We start from the raw sequence: 19,629 nt of genomic DNA, 5'->3' as shown, positions 1-19,629 counted from the left end.
GCTGCTCTGCCGCCTCTTTACCGAGGCGGGGAAGCCCGTGCAGCCACCTCTGCACACTGCTGGGGCATCACACAGCCACACAGCCCCCGGGTGCCAGGACAAGGCTCAGGGACGGGTCCCGGTTATGACACGGCAGAAAGACATCGTGCTCTCGCGCAGCTCCGCAGAGCTGGGGAAGGTAAAACGTGGTAAAATATGCACAGGGTGGGACAGGAGAGCGAGCGCACCTTGCATAACGAGGCCCCGGCTCACACAAGCTCCCCAGGAAACCAATTAACACGGCACACACTGTGTGTCAGACCAACACCTGGCAGAAACGCTGCGTCCCGGGAGGCCGCGTGCCGTTCCGAGCCGTGCCCGCCCAGCACGCCGCCCTGCACCCCCTCAGCTCGGCACACCCACACGCAGCCCGAACTCAAAGCGGCGCTATGAGATGGCGGCGCCGCGATCCCGTACCTCCGTACCCCGCCCCCAGCAAGGGGTTCCACGCCCCCCTCCCTCCATATTCGCTCTCGCTTTGCATAGCCCCGCCTACCCGCCCGCCATGGCGCTGCGCTTCTCGGCCAACCTCTCGTGGCTGTTCCCGGAGCTGCCGGCTCTGCCGGCCCGGTTGGAGGCGGCGGCGCGCGCCGGGTTCGAGGCGGTGGAGGCGGCCTGGCCCGAGGGCTGCCCGGCCCCAGCGCTGCACGCCGCCGCCGAGCGGGCGGGGCTGCGGGTCGTGCTCCTCAACACCCCGCCCGGGGACGGGGAGCGGGGCGAGATGGGGCTGGGCGCCGTGCCCGGGCGGCAGGACGCCTTCCGGCAGGGTCTGGCCGCGGCCGTGCGGTACGCCCGTGCCGTGGGCTGCCCCAGGTAGGTGCGAGGCAGAGCCACGGCGCCGTCCCGCTCCCGCTGCGCCCGGAGCCGGGGCTTCGGCCGAGTTGCCCCGCAGCGGCACCGCCGGGCTCCGTGCCCCGCCTCGCCCTTTGCTCCGCAGCGTCCCGCGCCCCGTGCCGGACTGCCGCGCGCTCTGCGCGGCCCCGGAGCTGCTCCGTCCCCGCGGTTCCGCCCCGATCGTCTGCTCCTCAGCTCCGCGCGGCGTTCCCCCTCGCAGCCTTCCTTCTCCCCACCTGTACCAGCCATTTCCCCCGTGTCACCGCAGCGGGTGCTTTGTTGAGGGCCACGTGCTGTAGGTGCGTTGCAAGAGCTGAAATTAGTGACACAACCCGCTCCAGAAAACCAGCGTCACCTTTTTGTCCCGCTCACTTTGCATCACTGCTTCCCTCAGCAGCATAGCCCGAGGTCCCGCACCCAGACCTGCCTCTGCCTGAGTCTGCTTGCTTTCTGCAGTAACAGCAGTGCTGAAAACTGCTTGATTTTCAGTGCTCCTCCACGCAACAGTTCCCTGAGACTCCCATTGCAGCCCCACGGTTGCACACTGCCTGCAGCGGCTCAGGCCAGGCGCTGTCTCTGTGCCTGCAGAGCAGTTGTGTCAGCCCCCACCCACGGCCTGGGGCCGGAGCTGAGCTCTGCATGCCCACAGGATCCACCTGATGGCCGGGCGGGTGCCGCAGGATGCGGAGCGGGAGGCAGTGGCGGCTGAGATGGAGACTACGTTTATCGAGAACCTCAGGCACGCTGCCGATGTCCTGGCCCAGGTAAAGGGGGAGTGGGTCCTCTGTGGGAATAGCTCTAAGGATGGAGAACTGCTGCTACTGGTATGTGGAGGCTGTGCTGCAGGGGGACCATTGCTGTGTGACAGGAGGACATGGTGGGGCTGGTGGAGCCAATTAACAGCCGCATCACTGACCCACGCTACTTCCTGAATACCCCACACCAAGGTACAGCACACAGCTCTCCCAAACACTCCTGCATGGGGGAAAGAGTAGCTCTGGGCTGTCTGACTGAGGATGGATCCCTGGCTGCTGCCTGAGCACAGAGCCAGGAACTTCAGCCTGGCATTAACCAGGTCTCATTTCTTGCACCCGCAGCTGCTGCCATCCTGGAGAAGGTGGGACGACCCAACCTGAAGCTGCAGCTGGTGAGTGCAGCCCTGAGCCCATGGGGCATTGGGCACAGCATTTGGAGGGCTGCAGACAGGGCTCAGGGCCAGACAGCCCTGCTCTAGCAGCCCCAGAAGGCACCACAGGGCAGGCCTAGAGGCTGTGGACTCGTTGTCTCCTTCTGAGGACATAGAGAGAGGCAGGGAGCATGGTACAGCCATCCTCCACTGAACAGCTGCAACAACTCTCTTGAATTTTCTCTTCCTTAGGACCTCTTTCACTGCCAGATCATGGATGGGAATCTGTCCCGTAACCTGGAGACATACTTCCCACTCATTGGTAATGCCCTGTGTCTGACCTGGCTGCTCCGAGTCTTGTGACTTGAAGATGGGGATAAGGGATGCTCTCAGCTCACCCCATCCTATGCTGAGATGGCTGCAGGCAGGGCTGCCTGGGGCACAGCCTCCCATCTCCCCCAGGTCATATCCAGATCGCACAGGTGCCAGGGCGGCATGAGCCTGACAGCCCCGGGGAGCTGAACTTCCCCTACATCTTCAAGCTGCTGGAGTCCCTTGGCTACACTGGCTACGTGGGCTGTGAGTACGCACCAAAAGGTGAGTGGGGCTGTGTACTCTGAACCCTGCAAGCAGATCCCAGTATGGACCAGTCCTCCGGGACTGTGCAAAATAGGCCTGACTGGGCGTGGTAGACAGCAAGGTCCCTACCTGGAAATGAGAGCAGAAGCTGCTGCAGCTTGGCTAGGGTTGCTAGCACAATCCTTCATCTGACATGCAGGAGACACAGTAGAAGGTCTTGGCTGGCTGCGCTCATACTGGGAGAGCAGAGGCATAAAACCTGGTGGGCCCAGAAAAGCAACAGAGTAAAGCAAGGCAAGAACTGGAATAAATGTCAAACCAATGAGCCTAACACGAAAGTGTGTTTGTCTTCTGTTTGGGGATGCTGGGGCAGCCCCAGAGGTGACAGGATGACATGAAGGACATAGAAGCATCTTCATCTCTGGGCTGCAGATCAAGGATGAGGCTTCCTCAGTGCTGAGGAAGAATTCGCTCCTCAGGAAGGGAGTAAGTTTTCCAAAGTCCAGCTGGTGCCTGGAGCTGCAGGTTCTGAACTTCACCACTCTGCCTATTTCATTCTGTGCAGTTTCCAAAGCTGTTGGCAAATGCCTGCAGTAGCTAGGGGAAAAGGAGCAGGTAGCCCTCTCCCACACTGCTAAGCAGGACTGCACTGCTGCTCCTGCTCTGAACAAGAAGGAGACTCAGTGCAAACGTAAGCCTGCCCTGCTCCAGGGAGAGCCTAATAAGGCAGGGGCGCCTCTGCTGCCCTGAAGAGGCTTTCCCTCTGTCCTGACCCGTGGCACACGAGTGGGGAGCTGATTCTGTTTTATTTCACAAATATATCCATGGCTTTAATATATCATCATTAATGTACACCTCCACAAAACCTTCCATGTCCATTTGCCCTTCCTATCCCATTCGGTGCTCTCCTACTGAGAGCAAAGGGCTGGAAGCAGGCACCCCCTGTCTAAAGGTGCAGAGGTTTCCCCTTGAAGGCACTGTGCCACCGCCCTGCACCTCCATATCCTTATCAGACAGAACTCACTGCAGGTGCTGAAGTTAACATCCCCATGAGCTGCTCTGTTTCAGCCAGGCCCCTGTCCATGGCCTTCACAGACCATTGAAACCCACCAAAACCTGTCCCCAGGGTCACAGCAGCCAGCCAGAGACCAAGGGAGGTGCAGCTGGGCTGGAGCCCAAGGGGAGCAGCGGGGCTGCCCTCACCCAGCCCCAGGCTCATCACATTGGTGGTGTGCATGCTGCCAGCAGTGCTGTGAACAGGTCCCACCCGGCAGCCTGTTCCTCTCCATCATCCACAGCACAGGCGTGCACAGGTGCAGTGCATATTCCTGCAGGAGGAGGCGATGGCAATGCTAGAGCAGTCCTGTCCAGAGGTTGAAGCAGGCAGTGTTGATAACTGACTCCAGGTGGTGATACGTGGACACGAGCTGGGGCAGAGGGCTCTCACTGTTCTGAGGCTGCACAGGGAACGGCTCCCGGAAAACCACGGTAAGGCTCTGCCAAGAGGAAGAAGCAGGTTAGGGCACACGATGGAGATGAGCAGCCCCCAGCCCAACTGCATAGGCACCTGCTTGGCAGTGTCAGGCAGGTACTGGGAGAAGTCCCAAAACGCCAGCAGCACTACGCTGGTGCTTAGTTGAAGCCTCCTCCCAATTTTCATGGGGGAAAATGAGGCAATATGCTCACTCTGTACCAGCCCCCATGCATCTGCAGTTCTGCCAACCCCAGCAGCAGCTGCCTTGGGAGTGAGGGGATCCTACTACCTCCACAGTAATAAGGGGTTCCAGGGAAATGAGAGGGAAATTTCTTCTTCAAAGGCAAAGAGTAGGAGTGGAACAAATAGGGAAAGGGAGGAGATTAAATGTAATAACTGCAATCCTAAAAATAAATGCTAGCTGCTCCATTCTCATTAGTAACTACTAAGCAGGCAGGGCGGGGGCAAAGGGGTGCTGAGAACAGAGTGTGGAAGGGAAAGTTACAGGAACCAATGTGGAAGAAAAATGTGAGCAACTCTGCATTCAGACCAGCATCGTGGAGGCAGGACTCAGGGCCTGCATGCTCTCCAGAGCCAAAATACAGCTCATCTAGTGGCCAGGGTCTCCTAATACACTTGTAAAGCCCGAAGAAGAGCTGTGCAACTGCAAAACAGCAAATGCACTGCCACCAAAGACATAAGAGAAAGTGATTTGTGAGCCTAACTCCAACTGCAGGCAAGGCATTAGAGCTGACCTGGGGAAGAAGAACCCTAAGATAAACACAGCACTGTTTTACAGTAGTGATGTGCTAATGCTAGCGTTCTCTTTGATAAGGTAATATTTCTAGACAAAGGAATCACCATACATCTTATCTGAAGTTCAGGAAAGATTCAGGAAGCTGCAGGGATGCAGTACCACACGGGAAACTTAGGTAAGCTGAAGACAGGAATGAATGCAAAAATAAGGTGAAGGTGGTAGTGCTGATAGGGGAAGCAGCGGGTTGGAGAGAGGTTACAAGTGGAGTTCCTTCAGGACAGGTTTAGGGACTCAGATTGCCTTGTACTTTAATGAGCATGGCACAAAGAAGAGAAGCACGCTGATACAATTTGAGGCACCAATACACACACACACACACACACACACACAAAAGCCCTAAGGAATTCTGAGAGGCCACAGGAAAGGGATGAACGCTAAGTGCAAAACACAAAGTTAGGATTTCTGTCATCAATTCCTGGGGAGAGAGGATGGAGGTGGTCTGGGTTTATCGATGAGCACAAGGTGGCACCACTGAGACAAACACAAAGAGACAACACTGGAGCGACGCATGCTCTGGTGCTGGACTGAATGCACAAGGGCCCAAACTGGATATAGACAACTGAGAGCATGATCTGAAAGCAACCCTGTGGAAGAAAAGGGGATCAACTGCTCACTATTTTCCAATATAAGAACTAAAGGGGCACCAGATGAGAAGAGCAGAAGTAGGTCCAAAAAACAAACTAAGGAGGGCAGCTCTTTAGCCAGGCTGTACATATATAATGGAGCTGCAAGTCAGGGCAAATCATGCATTCTACAAATTGACCACAAAGAAATAAGCCACTGAAGGTATTAAATACAAAGGCCATGTCTAGCTCAGGATGGTCCTGTGCCAAACTGCCAGATGTTGGCATACTATTTGGAAAAGGGGTTACAAGCTTCTTGACTTATTCTCCCCACAGCGCACTTGCTCCTGGCCACTGCTGGATGAAGCCCTGTATAGCTGCTCTTACATTCTCAAGTGCTTACCGTCTTTCCTGAATGAGAATCGAGAAACACAAGAACGAAGCAATCTGTGAACTTCTGGTTGAGCACAACCTGTCAAGAGAGCCACAGCACACGTTTAGAAGGAGACAGCACAACCCCCGGGGCAGGGTTATGAACACCCACCCGGGGACACACTGACATGCAGGATGAGTGGCCTGACACACTGGAGGTGCAAGTCTGCTTGGCTCACGGGTAGCACTGCCAAACCACAGGGACACACTTGGCATCACACTTTGTGGGGAAAGAAGCGACTGCTTGCTCAGGGGCAGGGAGGCAGACACTGCTGTGCCACAAGAGCACACACCTTGCACTGCACCAGCAACAGCAGAGAGCAGCTTGACAGCACCATCAGGCTCACGCAGGGGGAAGCCACAGCAGGCAGGGGCCCTAGGAAGGGGAGACGGCTGCGGGTGGGCAAGAGGCTGGGTCTTACCAGGTACTGGGTGCCAGTTTCAGCGTTGTGGAAGTGCCGACAGCTCTGGGGAAAGCGGCTCAACAGCACTTTGATAAGGCTCTGGTACCAGGAGACTGTCATGGTGAGGAAGCATCCCTGTGGGTACAGAGAAAGGCTAAGAAACCAGGACACCAGCAGCCACAAATGTGACAGCAGCACTCAGATCCAAAAAAAGATGCATCTCTCAAAGCCCAGCGAGGCACACTGATCCAGGGCCAGTAACCCTCCATAGATGGATCTGTGCAGCTTCCTCCTCCTCTTGCCAGCTAGAGGACATACACTTGCCTCTGTCTTCCCACCCAACAGGAAATGCGTCCTGCAGGCCCCAGTCCCTCCCCAGAGCAGGACACCACAACCACAGCCCTGCTGCTCACCAGCTGCGGGTCCACATCCGCAATGGATTTCCCGTGCACAGCATCGAGCAGCTCCTCCAGCTCCACCAGCGACAGCTTGCCCAGCTTCAGCTTGTCAGAAGCCAGTGGCTCCAGAAGGAAGAGACGCTTCCAGAGGTTGTCCCTGCGGCAGTGGCACTTGGCCAGCTGCACCATGCTGCTGAGCTGCTTCTGGGCCGAGGCCACCTCGGAGGCCAGCAAGGGGAAGAGCGGCGAGGTGTAGAAAAGCCCAGGCCCCACTTGGACCTGTTTACCCCCAGCGTAGAACTCGCTGCTGTCCTCCATGTCCTGCCACATCTCCCGCTCCGCTGGCTGCGGCCGCCCCAGGCTCGGCTCTGGCTCTGCTGCCTCCCATGCTGCCGGGCCCACCACAGGCTCCAGCACTTCTCGCTGCAAGTGTGGCAGCTTCTTGAAGCGCCGCATGTCAGCTGTGAGCCGGGGGAATAGCTCCCTCTGGCTGGTCATGATCACGTAGAAACGCAAGCTGAGAGCAAGAAGACATTGTCACCGAGAGAAGGACTGCTCCCTTCTCAGCTGGGCTGCACAGGAGCCGTAGGCACCCTATCCCAGGCTATAAGGGTGTTTCTCTGCCTAGAGGACAGATAGCACACTGCCCAGTCCTCTGCAAGGAACCTCCCTGGGAAGCACCACAGCTGTCTGTGATGTACCAGATAAAGCCCAGCCCCCAGGGCCCTCCTCCCCAGTTAGGGAGCTTTGGTGACATGGCTCAGGGCCCTCAGCTCTCACCGAAGCATGCGCCTCTCTGCTTCGCTCTGCTCCTCAAATGGTGCTGCACTGTGACACACCAGTAGGGACACATCGAAATCATCGTGGTGACGCAGACCTTCTGAGTCCTTGTAGGATCCTGAGCTGGGAAGAAGAGCAGATCTGTGTGAAGGGGACCTCACTTTGTTCTCACAAAGCTCTTGGTACCGTAGAATTGCTGGGTGTGGGGGATTCAACACCACAGGACTCCTCAGAAATGTTCCAGGAAGCAAGGCAAGTGCATGCACATACACAAACATCCATACACACCACCTCTGCTGGGCATGATTTCCAACAAGCTGAACAGCACAGCTGTCTGTTACTATGTAGGACAGAGACAGCTTTGTTGGCACCTTAGGGCAATCTCCTCAGCTCTCAAGTGGCATTGGTCAGCCTCAGGCAGCTCCAGGAACTTGAAGCAGAGACACTTACCTGTTCCAGATAGAGACCAGTGCGTATTCGTTCTGCTCTGTGCCTGGCGTCCCCTTCTTGTTGTCAATCCCGGTAGCTGGCCGGGCCATGCGCAGTGGCTTCATGTGGTACGTGTTGGCATGGTCAGCAATGTAGTTGTACAGCTGGTGTGCAGTGATCATGTTGGTGGGCAGGGCCAGCATGCCTAGTGGGGAAAGACACGTTGCTGTCACAGGAGGGCAGAGTAGTGTCCTACAAACTACTCTGTGGGATGCAGCATTAAAGCAGTGAGCCTCCCTTCCACGACACAGCATTGACTTCCCTATGGTGGGCAGCACACGTCACCCTCTTCCTGCCACTCACTGAGTCAGATGTATTCATAAAGCACTTGGGAATCTTTTGCCAAGTTATGGGCTGATGATCAATCCCCAAATGATCACGTGTTGGCTACTCACCTTGGAAAACATGGTTGCGACCAAATTTGGGGATGTCAGTGTGATGGGCAATGAAGTCCTCCAGGAAACTCGTGAGATGGTACCCCTGGCGGAGCGTCATGTGGGAGCCCAGCAGATATTGGTGGACTATCCGCAAGTGGAAGTCATAGCTGAATGAATGCACGTGCATGAGGTCCCGCACCTTGTCACACTCCTCTGTGAAGAGCATGGAGAGCTGTAGAAGGAGAAGGAACGAACGCAGGTGAGTTACCAGGCACATCATATCTTCTGCAGAGCCTCGCTGACAGCAAGGCATGGCAGAACCAGCACAGTCACCCCTGCCCTGACACAGTGCAAATAGCAGACTTGGTCCCTGAGGGTCCCAAGGGATCCAGCTTGGTGGCACCTTCCACACTTGACTCTGTTGCTGCAGCAGCAGCACAAACCAATTGGCACTGCCTCCTTTTTGGCAAAACATACATCCTCCCTTAAGCTGAAAGCCATGTGGACATGAAGCAGGACACATCCCCATCCCTGGAGACATTCAAGGTCAGGCTGGGTGGGTCTCTGAGCAACATGATTGAGCTGCAGATGTCCCTGTTTATTGCAGGGGAGTTAGACTAGACAACCTTTATGGATCCCTTCCAATCCTACCAATCCTATGATCCTCTTTCCATCTGAGCACTGCTCTGCATGGCCCAGTCCTTGAGCAGGTACAGGTTACACTGACGCTGGAGCCCCAGTGAGTTCTGGATCTAAAGGTGAGGACTGACTTACTGAGTGTCTCTTGGGAGCAAGAGGCAGCACAGGAGCCCGTGCAAGTGGTTGGACTCGGAGATGGACAACAATAGAGCTGCTAAAGTCCTGTACTCAGTAACAAAAGCCAAGCCTGGCTGTTGGAAAGCTGGATGACCTGGTGGCTGGGGTGCCACAGAGCTTGAGAGAAGGCCTCACCAGCATTTGGCCGTCACCTCTATTCAGCATACTGGTCATTCAGGGCAGCACCAGTCTGCACACACAGACAGCCACACTCACAACACAGGGGCAGCTAGCGTGGCAGGGGACAGTGTCGGTGAAGGTTTCAGCCTTGCCCTTGTGCCAGGAGCTCACAGTGCCACTGTAAGGTCTTTCAGCTCTTTGAGCCCTTTGGGCAGCTGAGCCACACCAAAACCCCTTGGTTTAAGGGCAGGATAAGCAGGGAACACCATCAGGCAGGTGTTGACACAAGAACAGTCTGCTCTCTGTGCCACCCGTATTGGCACTGCCATTAGGCAGAGGACAACCTGCACATCCAGGATCAGCCCAGAAAGGAGCCTATAGCTCTTCCCCAGAAAGGCAGGGCAAAGAGCAAGGAACACACAGCACTGCCTGCATGCAAGCACCCAAGGCCCATCCCATCCTCCTTCCGACCTGTGCTGTCCACTGAAGCACATACAGCAGCCACTGGCACAGGAGGCTGGCAGATGGAGCAGGAGGGGTAAAAGTACAGCCAGTAGGAGGCTCAGTCCTGCACTGGCAGGTCCTGCTGTGCCCAGAATGGCAGCAGGAGGAGGATGAACCGCAGACTCAGAGATGGAGCTGTGTCCCATGCAGCTCTTGCTGCAAATTCTGGCTGTAAAAGTGCCCTGAGAGATGCACAGCCAGTGGGAAGAAGGACAAGGCACTGTGCAGCTCAGTTCCTGCCCCAGCTCGTCTTACATGGGCACAGGGTGGGATAAGCAGAGAGAAAGAGCAGAGGAATCGAACTGCCCCATCTGCGATAACTGTGAGCTGGTTCCAGCATGAGGGAAGGCTGGCCAGATGTTTGCAGCAAGTCCACTGCTCCCAGCACTGTGCCCTCCCAAGTCAGCCAGAGAGCCTGGGCTTTCCCTGCAATGCCAGCTGCAGCCCAGTAACCTGCCCTGTGCAACACAGTCTTCCCAGGAAAGGCCCAGCAAACCCTCAGGGACTGCAGCAAGGTCCAGGCAGGTTTTAAGCTTATATATGCCAAGAATAGCTCGTGTAAGATGCAGCTCTGCTGTGCAGCCATTTTGGAAAGGACAATATGGTCACATGTGCCTCCTGCCTCAGGCAGGCTGGGGTTATCCAGCCTTTTTAAGCATCCATCCAGTGCCCTGGGACAGGCAGGGGATATTGACACACCAAAAGAGAAGGGAGCAGGCAGCCCCGTGGTGTGACAGAACAAGACAGAGACATCAAGAACCAGGCCCTGTGGTGCAGAAAATGATCTCCACCAGCAAAAAGCAGCCAGCCACATTCACAGATCCTTGTCACCATTCTGCTTCCCTTTCATTCAGTGGAAGCGGAGAACTTCTGGTTTCGATGTACTGACTTCCCCCAGAGCAGCCATTTTTGCCAAAAATGGTTTGTTTTCCTTTTGTTCCTCCCCAGTGTGCTTTCTCTTGCTCCCCAAAGAACAAGAGTCATCCTCTTCTAAAACCTTCCACCTCCTCTCACTGCACTCCTAGTCTGCTGAAGCAGCATGCTATGTAGAATGTGTGACTACAGAAGGCTTTGCAAACTTTCCTTTACCAGGAGAGAGCAAAGCTTTCCAAAACTTGCTGCACATGAAATGGTTACTCTGTCCCACAAATCACTGCCTCTCCCAGAGCAGCACCCAGCCACAAGGAGCACCAGCTGTACAAAGCCATTACCTGAGAGTTCACAGATTGGCCCATGGGGATCCGCGAGCACTCCAACGCATACTGCTTCACACAGAAGTAATAGCCCTGGAGGAAAGAGCACACTGAGTGGGCCTTGGGCCTCTCCAAGGAAGAGGAGGAGCCCATACAAGGTTGGCTGCACCCCACACTTGTCACTTCATCTTCTGGGCTAGGTCTTTGGTACTCTTGCTCCCTTCTTTCGTCTCCCCTTCTGAACGAAGACCAGCCAATATGTGGCTGAGCATAGTGCGTCCTACCTGGTGCTAAGCCTGGCACCTTGTATTTGTTCCCCTGCAGGCAACACTGACTGCTCTCAGTCCCACAGAACTGTTCTCACTGTACTGCAGGACTGTGGAAGAGGCAGACAGAACTGCATGTTCCTGCCACACTCCTCACTCACACTGTGTCCTCTCAAACTCCCTCCGACTGTTGTATTTTGTTTCTTTTTCCCTCTCACCTGGAAGGCCAGCTCCATCAGCACAATCCCACCTGGAAGAGCTCTCTGCAGATGATAGGTGGCAACAGCAGGGCTTGTGCTCTGGGAAGAGAAGGACAAAGCTGGAGAGGCTCTCTGTACAGAAGAGCAGCCTGCATACCAGCATGCAAAGCTGCTAAGATGTTCTGTGGCAGAGCTGGAAGAAGAGTAACTTTATTAACTAAGCAGTTTCACCGGTAGTAGGGGAGCAGACATGCTAGAGAGTGAAAAGACTTCTAATACAGCTAATAAGCAGCCTTCCAGAGAGCATGCCAGAGATGCTGCTTCTTTCACCTCCTGCCTGCTCAGGGCAGGACGTCTCCAGAGGGCACAGTGAGCTGAGGGGTAATGCTGCCCACAACACCTTACTCCCACCTCTCTGCTCAGCAGTTCCCAGATCATCACAGCTGCCCAACAGAGCAAATATCAGAGGCATCCAGCTGGGATTTAGAGCTTAGCTGCCAGCAAAATCACTTGCCTGCTGTTAAGCTGTTTCAGTGGATTGTTCTCCTCTTGTTTTAACTGCAAGGTGTTGTCTTGCCCACAGTCCTGTACCAGCTTCATCCATAAGCAGGTACCAGGAAAGGGTGAGAACAAGGTCAGCAAATGTTATGCTTCCACCTTCCCTGGGTATCATGAACCACAGGTGGTTTCTGCCTACCTAGCAATTCCAATGGATTCCTCCAGCAGGTTATTCTCTCTCAAACCCATATAAGCTCTTAGTTTTCAGAGAACCTTTTGACAAAGATCACTCTTACCTGCTGCTACATTAAGAAAGACTCCTTTTGCTTTGGGACCTGCTCCTGATACTCCCATTTGATAAAGAAAATGACAGCAGTGAGTCATCAATCCCTTTCCCAGCTGGCTGTGATTTGGTAGAGCTCTGTCCTGTCCCTCCCTCGTTGCCTCTTCTTTACAAACGAAAAGCCACAGCCTGCTCAGCCTGTCTGCACAGCAGTCCCTACTCTGCTCTCTCACATCCCTTCTGTGAGAAATAGATTCAAAAGCAACCAGAACTGCCCTACTTCTGCTCACAGCCTGACTTCCATCTCAGTTTTACTTCTCTAACAGCATAAGCACTCACCTTCGGACTCCCTTCTGCTTTTGGCTTTGTATAGGAAAAGGATCCTCTCCCCTCCACACCCACTGCTGCCAGAGCTCGGATCCGACTTGTGCTACTGGAAGCAACAGAAGAGAGCCTTGAGCAGGGCAGCCATCATCTCCTGCTGTGCCAAGCCAGGGCAGAGCTCCATGTCAGCCCTTCCTCATTACCAGGATTCCCAGAACATCACTGACCTGCGAGTGGTAGGTGAGGGCGGCCGCACCTGGACGAGAATGAAGCCCATGCTCTGCAGGTACTGGATGTATTGCTGCAAGAAGGCATTGCACATCTCTTGCAGCCAAGGCTCCTCCTTCAGCTTGCAAGGCAGTGATTCTGTCGAGTCACAGCTGTGGCTGCGGTCTCTCCCTGATGCTGTAGAATCATTTGAGCGGTGGCGCTTCTGGAAGAAAAAAGAATTTCCTAAGGAGAGCTGCTGTGAGAGGAGATACTCAATGGGATAGCGCCAGAACGGTGAGCAGAAGACAGACTTCCCTCTGCCAGAAACTAGTAACAGCCAACCTACGGCACGTGCAGTCATACCAGATCCAGTATTCACTCAGCCCTTGGCTGACCTGGCAGCACTGGAACAGACTATTGAAAGAGGTACACTGCAAAAAGGGATAACTCTCATCTCCTCCCCAGAACGGCTTGCATAGAATCTTGATAGCTCACAACTGGTTCACAAAGCTCAGTGATGCTCAGCTCCTGCTGTCATGTAAGAGTCTGGTCCTCTTATGAGCCCTTGTGACATCTCAGGTTTTATTACTGGCTTAGTAGTGCAGTAACATTACATGAACAACATTTCATTTCCTTTTCACCATTTTCAGTCCCCCTTCTGATGTATTTGAATAATCCTTGTCTTTGTGCTGCGAGACTCTAAGCTTTCTTTTCTTGACTTCTCTCCTTTGAGCAGGTGGTGCACTCACATGTTTCTATCTGCCTTTTCATTGACAAGCAGTCTCTTTATTAGGGTCCCTCCAGCTACTCTCTTGACCTTACCTTCTCCGAGTCCCTGTAGTTCAGTGCCTTTGCTACCAGATGCTGGACTTGCACTTGCCCAAATGAAGACATTCAACCATAAGTATTTTACAAAAGCATAGGAATAATACCCATAATATTAGCACACCTTTCCAACGTATTCTAAGTGGTTTGCCTTTTGCATGAAGCTGTCCACGAATTGCAGAAATCCACTGGGCTGCCTGCTTTGCTCCTACAGGCTCCGCTGTTAACGTTCAATATGGGAGAAATTCAACCCCCTCCCCCCCCCCCATGGTGCTCTGCCTTCCTGGAAAGCAGGTCCTGCTCCCACTGCACCACTCCTTTCACAGGTCACTCAAGGCCATCTCTGAGCTCTTCACAGTCTTTTCCTGTTCTGATCAATCTGAACCACTACAGGGTGTCTCAAAGCTTGGCATCTCGTTTGTACTGAGAGATATTTTCTGGTGATACAGAACCCAATACACAACCTCAAAGCCCTGCTCCCAGGCTCTTTAAATTGAATAGCCAGTTTTCATTTTGTTCTGTTCCGAAAAACAAAGTGAAGTTTTCATTTTGTGATGATAGTTTTCCTTTCTCTCGTGAGTGCTCAATTTCTGCAGCAACCTCTCCTTAAAGTCTGTCAGAATCCTATTGACATTTAGATAAATTACCAGTCTTTTCCTCACTTCTGACACACACACACACACACACAGACCACGAACAGCCGGTATGACATCTGCACAGGTTAGACTCTGTCAGGCTGCAACCTGCTCAGGATTCAGGTGGTTTGATTTCAATTGTTCCAGCTATTTGCTGGGTCTGGACAAATTTTATCAGGTCTGGCTGCTGAATGCATAGAGAGAGGTTTAGCTTCTCCAACAGACAGCATGCTCTGATGGCTTTGCTAGACTCTCTCCTCCGGATTCCCTGGGTAGCAAAGGGAAGTCAATCTTCCCAGGGATGGTACGACTGCACAAAGAAGGCTTTGAGGACCCAATTTTTTTCTCTGTCTCCACCTTCATCATGGTGGATGCCCTGTTCTAAGGCTGTAAATTCATGCCATAATGCAGGGGTTGGCTCAAAGCAGAACTATCTTGGGGGAGAAAAAAAAAAAAAGCAAAGTCATCCCTTTTTCCAGTGCACAAAAGTCAAACCCATCTGGCTTCTGCTGACACTCACCTTCCCCTCTACCTTGCCCTGCTGGTCAGCCTGGATCTGCTGCCGGAAGGCTGGGTCAAAGAGCAGCGGGGTAGCACAGTAGTGAACAAGGCGTGAGGACTGCTTCAGGGTCTCCAGGTCTGACAGCTGCACAGCACAAGAACACAGTTACAAGCACACATCCGCCCCCAGGCCCAGGAACAAGCTATTTGCAATACCATCCTGCTGCTCAAGTGTGAATTAAACTTCAGAGGTAACCACCCTGCTTTACAGCCCTCCCGATGCCAGGCAGCAAAGACTCATTAGCAAAGTTTTAGAGGCCAGCAGGCCCAGAAGTTCAAGCAGAGAGCACTGCTCCACAGCCAGACACCATCCCCAACATAAATCCTAATCTGAGCTCCAATGCTCCCTCCTACAAAAGGAATGCTGGTGTTGCCAGCACTCTGTAAGAAGGCCCAGTCTGCACTCACACTGATAGGCATGTTTGACTGTGCTGATCTCTGCTGCCAGGTCACAAAGAGATTCTCTATCTTCATCTGCTTCTCCAGTTCTGGAGGAAAGAGAACAGACAGATGTATCAAGCCACAGCCATTCCACTACACACCCACCCTACCCACTGTACTCCCTACACTGGCCATAACCCATCCTCTCACAGCATCCTGGCAGGAATAGCTGACAACTGCCCCTTTGCCAGAACTCATTCTGCTTTTTTCACTTCCTTTCCAGGAACGGAAGAGTGTGATCAGGCAGTTAGGCTCTAATCTCTGCATGTCTCTTGCTTTACCTTTCCTCTCCATGCTTTTGATTTCCAGGAATTGGGCCCCATGTCGAGCCACAGGGTCAAAAGGTCCCAACTCTGGCCCATGGGGTATGCGTTTGATAGTAGTAACATCCCGCAGAGCTTCGTCAAAGGGAACCACATCAGGATGGAAATGCAGAGATGGCAGGCTGCGTGCAGAGCTGCTCAGCCGGCCTTGCTCCTTGCTAGGTGGGGGACACGAGCTCCGGATCAGTGCATCCACCTCCAAAGTGGAGTTCAGGAAAGGATTTGGCTCCTAAGAAAGCAGAAACAGCCATGAAAGACTCTTCACTGACAGTTATGGAGCAAGGACCCACAAGAATAGAGTAGATCCAATTTTGGTCATCTGCAGACATTTGTTGGCCTTCACCACCTGTCCAGAGGACAGTATTGCTCTAGCATGCAATGGAAAGCCCATTCCGCAGTCTCCTCCACACTAAGCATTCCAGCCACAAATAACATTGCCAACAGCAGCATTCTGTCTGAACACATTCTGGCTGGACGTATAACCACCTGAAGATGCCTTGCCAACCAGCACGCAAGTACAACTTTCTTGTTCGAGAAAGAAAGCTGCCAGGACTCCTCCTGACAGGGAAAGGACTGCTGTCTGGCAGGGTGCCCTACCTGCTTGCTGTCTTCATGCCACGGTGGGTCCATAAAGCAGTGGTGATGGAATAGTCCCATCTTCTGGCTGATCAAGCAATGCACAATGTGGGAGCGGGCATTCTGCCACTGCAGCAGGCGAATGAGTGAGCAGTTCAAGTTGGCCCCCAGGTCTGGGGACCAGTTGTAGGTGTAAAGCGTCAGCTAGAATGAGAAGAGAGGGAGGAAGGGTGAAGGATCTGCTTAGAAAGATGACACAGGCTGCCCCAGGTGTTCTGGGTGGGACTTGCTGCAGCTCCAGCTGCTTTAAGATAGCAAGGATGGAACAGAGCTAGTGAAAACTGCTCATTTATGGCACCCCTGTTAACAGCTCCAGCAGCAGGTGGCAGCACTTGAGTTGGCAGCACAAGTAACCAGGTTGATGTGACCACTGCCACGGGGAGAGAAAGGGCAATTACAGCCCACAGTGAAGGAGTCAAGACAGCTGCAGGGAGCCCCCTGCTCTGCTGCAGCACAGGGCTTCTGCCTGGGGTAGGTCAGCTGCCTACAGCAGCATGGCTTTCAAGACACAGTGTCACACAAGCATCAATGTTACCTTCTTGTCAACAATCTCCATGAAGAGGAACCTCTGTCGGGGTGCCAGGTCTCGCCCAACAATGCTTGGGTCAGAGCCTCTCTCTGCTGAGCTGAATTCCATGGCCTCAAAGCGCTGGAGCCCTTTGTGAGCTGGAAGAAGCCAGAGTTATTGCCCTCAATACCAGTTCATCTCACAATGACAGAATGTTGTGCCATGACACTGCTCAGCTCATCACTCTGAGAGGACAGTTGAACGCAGCCCACACATTGGTATTTTTCCAATCACAACCCAAAGCTTCCCCTCTTGGGACCTTTGTTCACTTTTACACTTATTACCAATGTTGCCATGACAACCCTGTGTGATCACTCAGCATACCCTGGTTCTGCTTCCTTGTCATTTCCAGTTAACTTATGGCACGGTCCCAGCAATATCTTTAATCTCTGCCATACCACAACAAATCCCAGATGACAATGTTAGCATCATGCATGCAATTGTGAAGCTTAACTGAGCAGAGCCCCTCTACAAGCTATACGTCTCCAATGCTGCATTTCTGGCAGTAAAAGAGCACTGCAGCAACCACATGAGACCTGACTGTGGATGTGCACGATGAGTCCTGCCACAGCATCGCCACCTGCAAGCCAGCCTGGAGCCTTTAGCAGCCTAGCCACTTTGCCCAAGGTTTTCAAGCAGCTGTTGCTCAAGCCAATCGCTCCAGCAGCACCATGCTGAACAGGAACTTACGTCTGAACCTGTGAGCAGGTGGGACTGGCTGCTCCTCCTCACTGCTGCTGTCTGAAGGTAGAGACAACATCAGCTCCTCAGGAGGAGCAGTCCAACTGTGCTAGACCAGCCAAGCCCAGTGCTACCCCTCCTGGGACCCAGCCTAGGTATGGGAGAGGAAGGGATCGCAACAGCACGCATCACTTGGACCACCACCAGCTCAAAATTTCCCAGCAGGGTGGCCATTTGTCCCCACCTCACAGATCTACACTCCAGACAAGCCTGTCTCAGCTCTGCTGTGCCTAGCCAAGAGGAAACAGTAAGGTATGGCAGAGCACCTGGGCACACATGTCATGCTGGATTCCAGACTCTGCCAGGTCAGCTTGTCTTTGCTAATTGCTGAAAAAGGCTATGAAAAGTGAGCAGATGACAATGGGTAAAGGGATGTTTTTGCTCTAGTGACATGCCTGCCTCACGGGGAAGGACCTGGATTGCTGGTCCCAACTGAAAAGAAGCCTCGGTCACACTGAGCTGTGAGCATTTGCAGTGAGCAGGGCCTCATTTTGGCGACTTCTGCAAGCACAGCTGACCTGTGCTCTGCCCAAAGGAAAGGCTTGCTCAGTACGCTTCTACTGATTAAAGGAGTAGGTTGTCTTGTGAAGGACAAAGCTAACAGGTCACGATGTTTGGATGCTGTCAGAGCACCCATCAGCTTTTCCAGAAGACCCAAGCTGAACTCAACACAGAGTGCTATATACTGAGAGACTCTTCCCAGGAGGCTTTAGACAAGGTACTGGGAAGAAGCAGCGTACAAATATAATCACTTCATTCACAATGCAGGACAGGATTTTCAAGGGTACCACCAGCAGGATCTTTTAGCCAACCATAACCAACATTACAAGGCAGTACTGCCCTGCCCAGGCACTCACCCTGCTCTGTGCTGCAGCGCCACTGGTGGAAGTTGCGTCCCAGCAGGATGAAGTGTCTGACAGCTGCAGGGCGAGGGCTGGCGCTCTGGCCAGGTTTATAGGGCAGGAAGGCGGTACTCCGATGGCAGCTGCAAAGAAGAGCACCAAAGGTGGCTGACAGATAGAGACATGGGAACAGAGGCTGGCATATGAGCATCTGCCATTGCCAGACGGACTCCTGTAAACTGTGTAACTCACCAGATCTTCTCAAACACCTTGACAGTGGTGTCACTCGCTAGGGAAGTGACCAGGTTCACCACTTCCACCAGGATGGAGGACAGGAGGAAACGGGACACAATCTCTGCTGAGCACTGTTGCACTGATGGGCACCCTGCACGGTTTGGGAAGAGAGTGCACACAACTAGCTAGAGATAAGCAAGGGATGAAGAGGAATGGCTCGGTGCTATGTGAAGAAGGGGAGAGAGGCCCATCCCCAACCTATCTGGAGGAGCTGGGGCCTGAGATGCATACCCAGGTGGTTCATAAATGCCATCCACTGCTGGCAGGTTTGACTGTAGAGCGAGTGCATGGTGCCTACATCTCCTTCTTCCAACTGGCAGACTCGGCGCCTGGGAAGAAAGAAAAGCAGCACGATTATACCAGATCTCAGTCAACAGCAACAAATGCAAAAAGGTATAGTGCTTCTTTCCCAAATCCAGAAGGGAGATCCCAGGGAAACCCCTACTTTAGTTGTTAAAGTCCTTGAGCTTAGCAGTGACGGATGTTGTGAAGGCCCTACAATGCAGGGAAGGAATCTCTGACGAGGACAAGCAGCAGTGCTCCCAGCAACACTCTAGCATGAAGGCTTGAGGCTTTCTGTGTGCAAGGCAGCTCCCCTAGCTGGCTGCATAAGGGAGACACCTCAAGGAAAGGAGACGGGGGCCAGAGTGCTATGATGCACACAGAGCCAGCGGAACATCCGTACAGCAGCCAGATGGGAGCAGCACCCCGGCTGTCTTACCGCTGTGCCTGCTCCAGTTCAGCTGTGGCTGTGGCCCGATCCTGGCTCAGCTGCTGCTTGACATTCTCAGTCTTATGCCTCCGCCTTGTGCGAGCCTCCTCTGGCCTCTCCAGCACAATGTCATCGGTAGTCTTGGGGCTGCCCAGCTCTGAGGACTCAGCCTTGCTCTACAGAGAGGCGGTGCAGGGTTAAGGCTCTGCATACCCACAGCTCAGCTGTGGCCCTGATCTCAAATCCCATTACCAGGCCAAACCTCCCCACCCCAGCCGGATTCCTCCTTTCTGTTCCTCACAGTCTGATACATCACCACACTTGC

General features: G+C 53.7%; 2 protein-coding genes across 2 annotated transcripts in view; one reads left to right on the top strand and one right to left on the bottom strand.

The window, feature by feature from the left end:
- The first annotated feature begins 529 nt into the window (after nt 1-529).
- HYI (hydroxypyruvate isomerase (putative)) lies at nt 530-2,909 on the top strand. Its single transcript, NM_001277570.2, has 7 exons — nt 530-852; nt 1,523-1,637; nt 1,742-1,820; nt 1,971-2,020; nt 2,252-2,321; nt 2,462-2,596; nt 2,778-2,909. Exons 1-7 carry the CDS (start codon nt 545-547, stop codon nt 2,864-2,866), a joined length of 846 nt encoding a protein of 281 aa, NP_001264499.2. The 5' UTR covers nt 530-544; the 3' UTR covers nt 2,867-2,909.
- Nucleotides 2,910-3,365: 456 nt separating this feature from the next.
- SZT2 (seizure threshold 2 homolog (mouse)) overlaps nt 3,366-19,629 on the bottom strand; it is a 54,279-nt gene continuing 38,015 nt past the window's right edge. Inside the window, exons 52-72 of the mRNA NM_001277766.2 lie at nt 19,314-19,480; nt 18,824-18,921; nt 18,551-18,683; nt 18,314-18,441; nt 16,683-16,813; nt 16,109-16,291; nt 15,470-15,737; nt 15,156-15,235; nt 14,707-14,832; nt 12,744-12,949; nt 12,532-12,622; nt 11,430-11,510; nt 10,964-11,038; nt 8,331-8,544; nt 7,897-8,080; nt 7,447-7,569; nt 7,072-7,183; nt 6,682-6,987; nt 6,287-6,403; nt 5,836-5,904; nt 3,366-4,074 (exon numbers count right to left, since the gene is read on the bottom strand). Of these exons, the coding sequence (NP_001264695.2) occupies nt 3,931-4,074; nt 5,836-5,904; nt 6,287-6,403; nt 6,682-6,987; nt 7,072-7,183; nt 7,447-7,569; nt 7,897-8,080; nt 8,331-8,544; nt 10,964-11,038; nt 11,430-11,510; nt 12,532-12,622; nt 12,744-12,949; nt 14,707-14,832; nt 15,156-15,235; nt 15,470-15,737; nt 16,109-16,291; nt 16,683-16,813; nt 18,314-18,441; nt 18,551-18,683; nt 18,824-18,921; nt 19,314-19,480 (3,036 nt within the window). The 3' untranslated portion in view covers nt 3,366-3,930. The remainder of the gene's footprint in view (nt 4,075-5,835; nt 5,905-6,286; nt 6,404-6,681; nt 6,988-7,071; nt 7,184-7,446; nt 7,570-7,896; nt 8,081-8,330; nt 8,545-10,963; nt 11,039-11,429; nt 11,511-12,531; nt 12,623-12,743; nt 12,950-14,706; nt 14,833-15,155; nt 15,236-15,469; nt 15,738-16,108; nt 16,292-16,682; nt 16,814-18,313; nt 18,442-18,550; nt 18,684-18,823; nt 18,922-19,313; nt 19,481-19,629) is intronic.

The sequence above is a fragment of the Gallus gallus genome, chromosome 8 (genome assembly GCF_016699485.2).
Source record: "Gallus gallus isolate bGalGal1 chromosome 8, bGalGal1.mat.broiler.GRCg7b, whole genome shotgun sequence".
Classification (NCBI taxonomy): domain Eukaryota; kingdom Metazoa; phylum Chordata; class Aves; order Galliformes; family Phasianidae; genus Gallus; species Gallus gallus.
The sequence above is the reverse complement of the archived record's forward strand: the minus strand, read 5'-3'. Positions and strand labels throughout refer to the sequence as shown.

Coding starts and splice junctions, on each gene's coding strand:
- HYI (NM_001277570.2), top strand. CDS start 545: ATGGCGCTGCGCTTCTCGGCCAACCTCTCGTGGCTGTTCCCGGAGCTG. Junction 1,821..1,970: donor CCTGAATACCCCACACCAAG/GTACAGCACACA, acceptor TTGCACCCGCAG/CTGCTGCCATCCTGGAGAAG. Junction 2,322..2,461: donor GACATACTTCCCACTCATTG/GTAATGCCCTGT, acceptor CATCTCCCCCAG/GTCATATCCAGATCGCACAG.